General features: G+C 37.1%; 1 protein-coding gene across 2 annotated transcripts in view; it reads left to right on the top strand.

The window, feature by feature from the left end:
• LOC131075157 (casein kinase II subunit alpha-2) overlaps positions 1 to 7,749 on the top strand; it is a 67,477-nt gene extending 59,728 nt beyond the window's left edge. For both annotated transcript variants that reach the window (XM_058011982.2, XM_059221772.1), the window contains 7 exons: positions 1,786 to 1,943; positions 3,929 to 4,019; positions 4,157 to 4,222; positions 6,249 to 6,331; positions 6,551 to 6,614; positions 6,788 to 6,856; positions 7,301 to 7,749. In XM_058011982.2, coding sequence (XP_057867965.1) covers positions 1,786 to 1,943; positions 3,929 to 4,019; positions 4,157 to 4,222; positions 6,249 to 6,331; positions 6,551 to 6,614; positions 6,788 to 6,856; positions 7,301 to 7,360 — 591 coding nt within the window. In that variant the 3' untranslated portion in view covers positions 7,361 to 7,749. The remainder of the gene's footprint in view (positions 1 to 1,785; positions 1,944 to 3,928; positions 4,020 to 4,156; positions 4,223 to 6,248; positions 6,332 to 6,550; positions 6,615 to 6,787; positions 6,857 to 7,300) is intronic.
• The last annotated feature ends 5,698 nt before the right edge of the window (positions 7,750 to 13,447 follow it).

Below are 13,447 nucleotides of genomic sequence, written 5' to 3'. Positions count from 1 at the left end.
ATTGAGCATTAATCAGCTCATCACCATTCGGAAGTTTGACACCTTGTACTTTAGGGGAGATGGTAAGGTCTCTTAGGATGTAGTACAGGGCATCAAAGGCAATAACGAAGAGAGAAGGGGCTAGAGGGCAGCCCTGTCTAATAGACCTGCTAAGAGTGATAATAGACCTGCTAAGAGTGATATTCTGCGAAAGGGAATCATTAACTTCCACGTGGGCCGATGCATATTTGTGGAGAATCATCACCCATTTGCAGAATTCTGCTAGAAAGTCAAATGCTTCTAACATCATCAAAATGAACCCCCATTCCACCCTATCATATGCCTTCTCGAAGTCTAGGAGGAACATGGCCGCATTCTGCCCTGATGTCTTTACCCACTCCATGGCCTCCTAGCTAGTGATTAAATTTTCAAGGATGTATCTTCCCTTGATGAACCCTGTTTGCGTGGGACAAATGAACTTAGGCAGTAAAGTCTCTAATCTAGTAGCAAGAGCTTTAGCCAGTAATTTATAGGAGACATTGAGAAGCGTTATTGGTCTCCAGTTTTTAATAAGAGACTTGTCTCCTTTGGGTAGCAACTTAATAATCCCTTTGTTAATTCGTTCTCCTAGGGAGCCAGTCTCAAAGGCGTTTGAGTAAAGATCATGAAGGTCTTGACAAACCCATTCCTCATTAGCTTTGTAAAATTCAATAGGCAGACGATCCGGGCCCAGGGTTTTTTCTTTGTTCAGACTTTTAATAGCAACTTTCAGCTCTTCCACTGAGATGGGACCCCTCAACGCTTGTGCGTCCTCTGCAGTAATCTTAGAGGGGATAATCATCCTGCACTTTTCTCTAGCATCCCGAGAGTTAATGGAGTCTTCTGAGGTGAAGAGGCCTCTGTAGAACTGATGAAAGCCCTCCTTAATATCATCTAGTGCCACAACTTCTTTGTTATCTATCCAAATCCTATCAATTTGCTCTCTACACCACTTATGTTTCAACATATTGAAGAAGAATTTAGATCCTTTGTCACCGAATTGCATCCAGTGGGCTTGAGCCTTGATCATGGCCCCTCTAATCTTAGATTGTTGGTGTTTGCTGAGATTGTCCCTTGCTAGGGCTACTTTGTGAGACAGTTCTATATTGCAGGGACTATCTTGGATCTCTGCCTCGCATAGGTGATCACAGAAAAATTTCTGTGATTCATTCACAGATATAAACTGTGAATATCGTGAATAATGATTCCGGATTCGCAGAGACGGAAATCAGGAGGAAATCACAAAACGAAAAACGCCCAAAATTATTAAATAATATATACCTAATCGCGTAGCCTGCTGTGTGCTCAGAAATATTTATCAGACCCTTTTCACGTTGATCGCCTGCAAAACCCCTCGCATGGCATACAAATGGCTACAGATGTGTTTTTTTTGCCCGCGGCAGTGTCTTGAGGTGCGAAAAAAATCGCGATTTGGGTTTTTGATTTTTTTCCGGCCGGGACTCGTTGGGAAACTTACACACAACTCCCACCCACATCTCCCAAAAGTACCAGCGAACCCTAAGATGCCTCTGGTACTGGATATGCGAACCCGTACCAGGTGGTCAGGGAGACGTTTCCCTGCAACCTAGGTCTTTGTTCTTTCTTTCATTTGTTGATTAACTAAGGAATTTTTGTGTGTATTTTCAGAGTATTTAATGCCAGTATTCTTTCTTCATTTTAGATGGTGGTTAATGCATGTCAGTTACAAAATATCATACTAAATATTGTATTTTGTGTATCATTAAAACAAGTTCCTTTTCTGTACAGGCTTTAGATTATTGCCACTCACAGGGGATTATGCATCGTGATGTTAAACCTCATAATGTAATGATAGACCATGAATCACGGAAGCTTCGCCTCATCGATTGGGGTCTGGCAGAATTTTACCATCCAGGAAAGGAGTACAATGTTCGTGTGGCATCAAGGTAAACTGCTTCCTAATTGCTCTCTGAAAGAAACAAATATGCATGTTGTAGTTTTAGCAAGTAAATATCTAGTGGTTTTCTTAGCCAAAAGTTTAACAGATACCTTGGTTTCTACCACCTGCATTATATGTGTTAATTTTACAGTATATTCGCATATTCACATATTCACATAATTCAACAATATAATCTCTTTGGCATCATTGAAACTTGTTTTCCTTTTTCTGTCTTCATTGGAAACAATTAGATGTAAGTTCTTAAGTTGGAACAAACTAAATACACGCATTACATAATTAGTATGATTTTTAAATAGTGAAAATGCTGTCGTAGTAGATATAAAACTAGAATGACATCTGATCTTTATGAACAGAATGCAATTACTATTTACTTTAGTACTTCTGAAATATATGTATGGATTAATTTTGAAAACTGATTCTGCAGTAGGAACAAAACCGGAGTGGCATTATGTAATTAATTCTAGTAAGTAAAATCTAGTATTTTGTCGATAAAAACCAAAATGATAATTACAAAATGAAGGCTATGAATTCCACTGTTCCAAACAATATCTCCCTATGTTGGACCCAGTAATTATTGGTAATTTAATGACATCTCAACAACCATATCAGATAAGTCTATTAAAAAACAAATAATAAAAAAATATTATTTTGATTGATTTAGATTCTAGATGAAGTGTAATTTAATATTGACACTTAAAGCAGGCAGTTCTATTGCTGGAAGTTTTTGGTAGCGACTGAATAGAATTGAAAGCATCTACTAAGCAAATCTTCCATGCTTCCTCCCACAGCCTTCATGGCAGCGAGGATTGATATACCCAAAAGTAACTCCTGTTTTTCAATTACCCCAGGATTGTCATTGTAAGTATCGACCAGACTACTATCCATGTTCTTGACGTCACTAGCATTCTTAATCTCACCCTTAACAGCTTCAAAGCGTTGACAACTCACTCACTGCCTGAATCTCCCCGACATTCAAACCAATAGCTAAGACACCCAAGGAATCAACACTTTACCTTCGGTTTACCAGTGCTCCTGGGAGCCTATCTTAATTTTAACTTTGGTTTACTAGTGCTCTTGGGAAGCCTATCTTAACATAACAATTTCCTGAGGGATGCACAGTACATCTCAAAGAGTCAACATCTACACAACAGGGAAGCCTTTTAGAAAGGATAAAAGATCTAGACCATTCCAGAAGATCTTTACTGGGTTAAAAGATCTGGACTGTTCCAGAAGATTCTTATTGGGGTAAAAGATCTGGATTCTGGATTTTTTTCAGAAGATCTTTATTGGGTTAGAAGATCTGAACTGTTCCAGATGATCCTCATTGGGGTAAAAATCCTCCAAGACTGGGTCCTTAGATCTGCTAATCCCATAACTTTCCTCTGATTTTACTGGTAATGTTGACCCTGTACCCCCAGCTTTGAACAAAGGTGTCTGTAAGCACTTCAATGATTGGGTGGTTGATTGATGGGGCGTCAGGGTACCTGCAATGTTTCCATACGAGAGCCTCGGATCTGTTCTTGATGTACCAGCAGAAGAGTATTTATATTGGTATCTTTTTATTGTTAAATGTGTTTTAATTAATCAATATAAAGGTGGATTGAGTGGACTAATATTTCCTCCATGGATAGGTAATATTGTACACAGTTATATTACTATTTACATTTAGCAGACTGTTTTATGGACTGCCTTTTTCTCATTATAATACAACAATTTTAGTATATATTATTTTATTAATGTATGCACTATATTGTTGTCATCTCTAGCCCGTTTTAATAATCATGAAGTGTATTTTATTAATTTACATTTATTTATTGTTGAGTTATACATGCATGTATGGCATCGATCACTTGGAAGGAGTGCTAGTTCTGATCCTTTTATCCAATAACTGAGATGTATGACTGTTTTCTGTAATAGTTTGCCTATACATGAGAAAAGAAGCTTGACTGTTGTGTGTTATCTGTGGACCAGGTATTTCAAAGGTCCAGAGCTTCTTGTTGATCTCCAAGATTATGATTATTCCCTGGATATGTGGAGCCTTGGTTGCATGTTTGCTGGGATGGTGAGCAAAAAATTCTTGTGCCAACCTGTTTTTAGTTTAGTTTTGCAAAAGTGATGAAACTGGGTGTATCCTTTGTATGAATAGTATTTGTTTTTTATCTTTTGACAATTTATCATGCTTGCACTGTACTTGTGCAGATTTTTAGGAAGGAGCCTTTTTTCTATGGCCATGATAATCATGACCAATTAGTTAAGATTGCAAAGGTGCGCTTCAAATAATGTGTTGGCTACCAATAGGTTATTAGAAAGGTTTTTATTCTTCTTTCATTTCCTTCTATAAATGTATGGTGTACATTAAACCTTGTGTGTAAGCATCTTAGGGTACTTTTGATGCGTTGTGAGTTGCATTGTTATCTGCATCCCAAAATGTCAATTTTGGGCTTCCCCAGACTTCCGGTTTAAACCCATGATCTCAAAGCAATGTTAGATTAATTTGATGATAAGTACCCATAAGGGTGTCTTTCAAGGCATTTATTTTCTTTATTTTCTAGGAATGCTATTTTCAGTTGAAATTCCTTTCATTTCGCATACCTTTGGCCATCTTAGTAAAATTGCTTTTGGAGATAGCCATTGAGCATGAGAGGATATTAAGTGTGGCTTGTTTATTTAATTTCTTGATAGTTTGTGTTGACATTTAAAGTTTTTAACAGATTTTAAGTCCAAGTATATTGTGCTTCCCTGGTCTTCCGGTTGTAACCCATCTTCTCTTGCAATGTTATTAGATTAATTTGATAAAAAGTACACATAAGGTTGCCTCTCTAGGCTTTTTTTTCCCATTTTATAGAAATGCTATTCTCTGTCGAAATTCCTTTCATTTATTAAGCTCAATGTCTAAGCATCAAACTAACAAAATCTTTGCTAAAGGCTTGCCATTGCAAACAAATGATTCGATAAAAAACTCTATCGGTCATCTATTTAGTTTTGTTTCTAGTGGTTCTATTCATCTATATATGGAGGATAATGGAAAAGGACATAAGAACTATTTAACAGTAATGATTCAATGATGCTCTGCATATACTAAGAAATGTACAAGCATGTTCTTATGTGGCCTAAACGTTGTTATAGTTGGTAATGGTAAAAATAAGAAACAGTAAATTTATGATTAGAGAAGCTCTAGTGACAAGTAGGATTTGTGTTAGTTTGGTTCCTAAGTTGAGTTTGATTGGTGTAAAAGATATGGCAAATTTTGAAATTACTAGTAAGAAGCTGAGGTTCTCTAAATTAGTAACAAACACTGGTGTATTAGACAACAGTTGCTTCTCATTAGAACTAGTTCACATGAAAAAAAATGGATGTTTCAAATATTAGAACTAGCTCACACGGTCTTTGAGATGAAAGTGGCTATTGGATTCACCCTAAAATGCATTGTGATATGTGAATTTGCATACTGCTGTAATACCAAAAAATTGAAACAAGTATCATTTTTTGTGAAGCTGTCCTGTTCTTTTTATTTGGTGAAAATTCTGAGCATCTAATCAAAATTGCTTCCTCACAGAATTTTCTTGCGTACAATTCAAAAGGAGTTTGGCAATTTAATTTTAAATGTGCCATGTATTGAAGTTTTGTTGCTTTAAGTTGCGGCAAGGCACATGATGTCAATTAACTTCCATTGACTGGATTGTATACCTGGGTTGGCAATTAAGGACAGATCATGTTATGCCATCATCAGTGTGAAAGACAGGGCATTCCGATGGAAAGATATTATCATTGACTAGTCTCCGTCTCTTTGAAGTAGGTTGAGACAATTGGGCTGTGCCATCAGTACTAGCTATTGATCATCAATTTTTGTTTCCAAGTGGATTCTTAATTGGGTCTTTATGTATTTTGTGGAAAATCAGCTATATCCAATTTATTAAACCTTTTTGGTTTAATTTGTGACACAAATTTGCTTTTTTCCCTCAAAGTTTTGTCTCTAATTGGATGCTTAATCAGGTCATAAGCATGTATGTGCTACATAAATGCATTTTGTGGAAAATTAACTATATCCAAAAGTTTAACCATTTTTGGTTAAACATTTTTGATACAAGGTTGATTTTTAATTTTTTTCTTCCCAATGCCTTATCCTTTATTCTAAATGTGAAATTTATTCCAAATCTTGATTTTCTTCTTTGATTTGTGTTTGCTTGCAAATTAAGCTGTTTTTCATCAAGTAACAATTGTCATTTTTGTCCCGATTTTCGAAATATGCAAATAGATTTGATTCTTTTAAACATTCTGGATTTATTGTCAGGTACTTGGCACAGATGAGTTAAATGCTTATCTGAACAAATATCGCATTGAGCTTGATCCTCAGCTTGATACCCTTGTTGGAAGGTATCTATATTCTGCTAGGCCTGTCTTATTTTCTCATCCATTCACTCTACATTAAGGATTGCTATAGCCAATGATACAGATCAGAGTAGTTGGCACCAACTTTAATGAACCTATGCAGATACTAAATCATGTTCATTCAAATTTAAAATATATTAGCTATTCTTCAGATGCATTTCTTTATCACTTATATAATATATATTGAATGGGCTCTTTCTCCAGGCATAGCAGGAAACCATGGTCAAAATTTATCAATGCCGACAATCAGCATCTTGTATCTCCAGAGGTTTGTTTTCAATATTACAATTATCTGAATTTTTTTCTGCCAGTATATCAGAAAATGGTTATGGCGTATGCCAATTTGCATATTTTTTTTTGGATCTTTGATTGACATATTGTAACAAAATTCTATGTATGGTAGGAATTTCAATTTTCTTAATGAGCATCTTTATAACACAGGCTGTTGATTTTCTGGATAAGCTTCTTCGTTATGACCATCAAGATAGGCTTACTGCAAAAGAAGCAATGGTAGGTTTCTTTTCTTCTTTGCTTCAAGCATTCTCTATTTCATTTTATTTTTTAAATGTGTTTCCTACATTGGGCTTGTTATGTTACTGTCACTTTTTTGATCGGAGGCATCTGTCTTTGTACCATAATGTTATGATGTGGTCATATATAAGTTTCTTTTAGATGTTGATTCTTCACTTCTTTCTCCTCTCTAATTTCTCTTTTGCTTTTTATTTATCAATAATTGATTACACAATCATTTGCAGTGAAATCGTTGCAGAGAGAAAAATTCTTTCTGTATGCCTTCATTTTTGCCTGATGAGTGTTTTTCCAATTAAAGAAACATGAATAATGGCATGCATAATAGAGTCCATTTTAGTTGTCTTTTATAGTTCATTTCAAGCTTCTCTTTTTCATTTTCTTTTCATGTTCGTAGAGTTTTAACGTGAATGATGTTTTCTGCAGCAACATCCATATTTCTATCAAGTTAGAGCTGCTGAGAGCAGTAGAACTCGCACCCAGTAATTGTGAAATCAGGAAGCTTTAATGTTATATTAACTTTTGATAATATTATAAAGTTAATATGCTTGTTATCATCATCATAAGCAAACTTACATTGGCGTCTCTTCTGCAATGAAGTGAAAATTGGGAAAAGGAGGAATGTTCAGTGTTTGCATTTCACTGCAATTGCAGAAAATGCATGGTAAAAGGTAGTAAATTTCTACCTGCTGTCTTAGCAGTAAGGCATATGCAACCTATGTATATGAGATTTTTTGAATTATTGAGGGAATATTAATTAAGTTTTCTGACAAGTCTGATGAACTAATATTGATATATTTGGTTTGGATCAACTTTTTGTGTGTAATGAACAAGAGTAACGAAGCCAGTTAGTGGGGCACCATTTAATTTTCCTAGTGTTGGTTTTTATTTAATGTAGGTGTTTTGTTCTGCAATTCGGAAAATCTTTATTGACATGTATTTAATTGATGATTTCCTGTGTCAATACCATGGCAAAATCAGCTCTATCAAAGGACAAGGTTATCATTGTGGTCTTGATTTTAAAACGTAGCAAAATTTATGTAGAATTTGTTGGCCACATATTATTCCATTGCTTTTCGATGATGTGATGAACCCTTGCAATTTTGATCAGCCGTGCAACATTAATCTCTGACGGATCATGCCAATGAATCTATTAAGTGTTAAAAATCGATTAGTGCTACCATCTTTAAATAAGCTCGATAAATGGGTTTATGCATTTTTAGAACATTCCCGAAATCATTAGTATTTATTATTTAATAGATGAGTTTTGTTGGAATTCGGTGACTAGTAGTAAAGCTTATTGCTATTCTTTTATTAATATAAGAAGGCATTAAATTGTCTCTACCTAAAATCGTAATGTAGTAGAATACAATTAAATGTATTGTTAAATAGTTTTTTTTTTTGGTGGAAATCGTTGTTAAATTTAAAAAGGGAAAAAATTACGATTTTAATATCATTTTTATGCATAAAAATGACGTTGGGGCTTCTAGCAGTCTTTTGGCCAGAGTACTTAATTCATTAGAGTATAGATTATATTTGTTTTTAAGATTGGTTAGTTTTAAGGTAACATCCTAATTCTGTACATTCGGTTTTTAATTTGGCATATACATGTTATGGTTGCAATTTTTACTTTAATTGTGGCGAATATTACTGCAGAAATGTTCTAAATAATACTGTAGAAATCCTCGTTCTCAATGAGTATGGGAGAGCTCATACTATTATCACGATGTTTTTGATTACAAGAAAAACAGGCTTTGAAGGGACCCAAAACCTTTTACAATCAGAGTTTGAATGCATCTGAAACCCTCAATCAAAAAGTTGTCCAAACATAGGAACATGAGAGCACAAACAACCATGGGTAAAAAAGTTGCAACAAGAACAACTTGCAGCCAGCCAACCTAAAGCAAAGCTGCAAAAAGAACGGCTTCCAGCTAGCCTAAAACTAGCTCCCAACCAAGAACCAGGAAGATTACATTTAGAGTTGCTCTTATGGGAGTGGAGAGTCATGTCAAAAGAAGGTTTAGAGAACTTTGCTTTCTTGCCCTTAATAGAAATCCAACCCTCTTCCACTTCCATTGCCTTGTGATGCCAGACCAACACACCATTATCTTGAGAATGAATGTCTGCAACAACTGTCTCAGAGATTTCATCAGTATTCCTCCTTGTAGGCATGGCCTTATCATAAAAGCCACCAGAATTGATAGTCAGAGTGCTATCACTAGAATTATCAGCTAGAGGCTCATTCTCTCTCACTTTACGGGTTTCAATATGAGAGTCTTGCATAGTTTCAACAACCCCACCATTTGTGACATCTAGAGAGGATGCACTTAGATCCTATGATTCCATCACAACCACTTCAGAAAAACTCCTATGCTGATCCTATTTCTTCTCAACCATATAATGCTGTTGAGAAACAATTTTCCACCATGTAGTCTGTTGGCATTATGTGAACCGGTATGAGGACATAATGACATTGTATGTTGTCATTGATGTCAATATGCTGCAGAGGTGAGAACGGGCATATGTGAGAACCGATATAACACTGTGAACCGACATTTGTGTCAAAGTGAAGCGGTGTGCTTGTTCAAGGGGAACCGACATATGGTTATGGGAACCAACACATGGAAGCGTTGTATGACTACTAGTTGGTAATCTCAACTTTAGGGTTTCCGGTTGAAGTGCTTCAAGACTGTGTGGCTTAACCGGTGACTTTGTATGATGAGTTAGCATGATAACGAATAATTGATCGTGCTGCCACGTGAAGCCTTGTGTGCGTGAAAGATCTTGCATGAAGGAGATTGTTCCTACCTACCTCGGGAATGTGCGAAGTCTGTAAATGGTGATAACGTGTGATGGGTTATCAGCTGCCATGAAATCGGTGGAAAACGAACGATGAAGATTAATGCAGTGTGCTCAACGGTCAGGATTGAACCGTTTGAATTCCTTAACTTAATAGGTTTAGGGTTTAGGGTTTATGTTACCGACCTATCTGTTTTCCTATAAGGTCGATGCTGTGACTCTTTCTAGGGTTGTTGGCAAAAGTTGTGTGTGTGTATATCCAAGAGAAGAGATACGCGACTCTTGTCAGACCAAAGGAGAGAAGTGATACCTGCAGAGTGTAAGTGCAGAAGGTGAAGAGTAGCTTAAGCGGATCTGCATTGACATTGAGTGCTGTTACCATATCATTGTAATACCTGTTGATCTCTAACCACTTCAACAGTTGAGAAATCCCTTAACAGGGTAGCTTTAACAGACTTGCTGTAAATCCTTTAACAAGATGACTCAAAACCATTGAGTTCTTGAAATTCTATAACAAGGTAACCTTTAACCGAGTATTCTAGCCTCCCTTAACTGGGTATTTTAGCCATCCCTTAACCGGGTGATTCCTAACAGGATCAGTTTCTAACAGAACTTATTGTATCAGTCTTTAACCGGATAAGGCTCCTAACAGAGTGGACTTCTAAAGAGTTCAAAAACAAGCTTGTGGGTATTCATCCCCACCGTGGTTTTTCTCAGTTGGGTTTTCACGTGAAAAATATGTGTCATGTGTGATGTCTTTTTCATGTGATGCTATATTGTTTTTTGTCTAGTAGTGAATCATGTTGATCTAGTTGCTTATATGTATATCTTTGATGATAGATTACCTATTCATGCATTAGGGTGAAATGGAAATGAAGTGTTAGATTGTATGAGAAGATAAGTGTCAACCGGTTTATGCTTGTCTCAGTTATTCTGGGTTTTGTTGGTTGTACTCTGTTTAAGGATCGGTGTCACTGTTTGTCTGTCAATGCACAGTGTCTGCAGACAAACCGGTTCAAGAGTGTGTTTTTGTCTGTACTAATTCACCCCCCCCTCTCAGTATCGGTTGGGTACTATTCGTTCATCATTGTGTTATCAATTGGTATCAGAGCGTCCTCCAGGTCCTCTGTGTTATAAGCTTAACTGCTTGAGGTAAAGATCCCAGTCTAATGATGAAGAGGGAAGGTCCAAAGTTTAACAGAGAAAATTTTAGTATATGGAAAGACAGAATGAAGATATTCATCAGAAGCATGGGTGCTCAACACTGGAGCTATGTTGAGAATGCCTATGTTGCCCCTACTGGTACTCTCACCGATGACCAAAAGAGAGAGATGTAAGAGAATGGGCAAGTCATGAAAGCCCTAATTAGTAGTTTATTTGACATTGAGTTTATTGATGTCCAAGATAAGGTAAATCCCAAAGAGGTATGGGATACTCTTGAAAATATCTATGGCGGTGATGAGCATGTAAAACAAGCTAAAGAAGAAAGCTTTAGAGGGAAGTTTAAAGACACGTGGATGGTTGAAGGTGAGACCATTCAACAGTATGGAATAAGAATAAAAACTGTTGTTGGAGATATCAAGAGTGCAGGTGGTAAAATGGAAAATTCCACTGTGGTAAGCAAAGTCCTAAGATACCTATTGCCGGTCTATCCAATAAGGGTTGCTACTATTCAGGAGCTGAGATCAATAGACAAGACTAAGGTGTCCCTAGACTCCATTATTGCAAAGTTGACAGCCTATGAGCTAAATAGCTTTGATGGCAGTGTTTGAAAGACTGAATCAGCTTTTAAAGCTTCTGCTGTACCATCCAGAAAAGGAAAAGAAGCTAGCACTAGTGGTGAACCAAGACAGAGCAGAGAAATGGATGATGAAGAGATTCTGATGGCATTTGAAGCTCTCTTTGCTAAGAAACTTCCTAAAGGAACCGGGAAATACAGAGGTAAGCTTCATTTCAAATGCTTTTCTTGTAACCGGATAGGACATATTGCTGTAAATTGTCCTAATGGCGACAACAAGGACAAATCGGAAAGGTTCAAGAAGTTCAAAGGAGGAAACCAGAGAAACTGTTTTGTGGCAGTTGATGAAGGTGTCACAGATGAGGAATCAGAGGATGAAGAAAATGAAGATATTGTGTTTGTTGCTGTCAAGGAAGATGTGTCAGACAAGAAGGCTCTTGTCTTCCGGTTTGATAATTCCAATGAGTGGATCATTGACAGTGGTTGTTCTCATCATATGACAGGTGACCGGAGCAAGTTTCTATCCTTGGAAGAATATGATGGTGGTGTGGTTCGCTTTGGTAATGATGCACCATGCATGGTCAAAGGCAGAGGGTCCATCTCTCTGAATGAAAAGAGTAGTGCTGACAATGTGTACTGGGTTGATGGTCTCAGACACAACCTTTTGAGTGTTGCCCAGCTGAATGACAGTGGTCTCACTCTGGAATTCAAGAATGGAGTGTGTAGAATCAAAGGAAAGAATGGAGAATTGGTGGCCACTGGCATGCAAACCAAAGGTAATCTATTTCAGCTGAATGCAAATATAAGTACATGTCTTATGGCTAAATTTGATGATAGCTGGGTATGGCATAGGAGACTCTGCCATGTAAACTTTGATAACATTGTGTAAGGCTAGTAAGATCAAGGTAGTTAGAGGATTGCCAGTGCTAAGCAAACCGGATAATACCTTGTGTAGAGAATGTCAATTGGGGAAAATGTCTTCTTCAACCTTTAAAGGTAAATCTTTCACTGCTGACAATCTGCTTGATCTTGTGCATACTGATTTGTGTGGTCCTATGAAAACTAGGAGTGTGCAGGGTGATAGGTACTTAATGATTCTCATTGATGACTGCTTAAGAATGATGTGGGTCACATTCTTGAAAGATAACTCTGAAGCTTTTGTAAAGTTCAAAGCTTTTAGAGCATTAGTGGAGAAGGAAAGCGGTAAAAGGATCAAGTGCTTGAGAACTGATCAAGGAGGGGAATTCACTTCTGGTGAATTCAACAAGTACTGTGAAAAACATGACATCAAGAGGCAACTGTCTGCCCCCCGGACTCCACAGCAGAATGGCCTAGCAGAGAGGAATAACCGGACTGTGGTTGAAGCAGCTAGAACCATGTTGATTCAAGGAAAGGTAGTTCACACCTTTTGGAGAGAAGCGGTAAGCACTATAGTCTATACAATGAACTGGGTACTCATCAAGAAAGGTAAGGATAAAACCCCTTATGAGTATTGGACCGGTAAGACACCTGTGGTTTGCTACTTTAGAGTGTTTGGTAGCAAATGTTATATCAAGAGGAGTGAACACCAGAGCAAATTTGATGCTAAAAGTGATGAAGGAATATTCCTAGGGTATTCCACCAAGAGCAAAGCTCTCAAGTGTTTCAATAATAGGACTCAAAGAATTATGGAAAGCATCAATGTAAGAGTTGATGAAACCTCTGAGAAAACTGAGGAAACCGACAGTAAGCAAGCGGTAAATGAACCAGTTGCAACCTTCTGGGAACCGGTTGTCAGTCAACCGAATACAAGTAACAATGTTCCTACACCGGCAGATGTAGATGCTGATACTGATGGAGATGAGGATGAAGAAGAAAAACAAGAGGAATCCATCAAGACCATTCCTCGGTATGTTAAGATGAATCATGATCCTAAATAGATCATAGGTGATAAGGATGCATGAATCCTTACAAGAAGAAAGGTCAGAGAAAACTCATGTATGATCTCTAAATTTGAGCCTAAAACATTCAAAGAGGCAGATAAAGATGAAGACTGG

The sequence above is a fragment of the Cryptomeria japonica genome, chromosome 5, assembly GCF_030272615.1.
Source record: "Cryptomeria japonica chromosome 5, Sugi_1.0, whole genome shotgun sequence".
Taxonomy (NCBI): domain Eukaryota; kingdom Viridiplantae; phylum Streptophyta; class Pinopsida; order Cupressales; family Cupressaceae; genus Cryptomeria; species Cryptomeria japonica.
The sequence above is the reverse complement of the archived record's forward strand: the minus strand, read 5'-3'. Positions and strand labels throughout refer to the sequence as shown.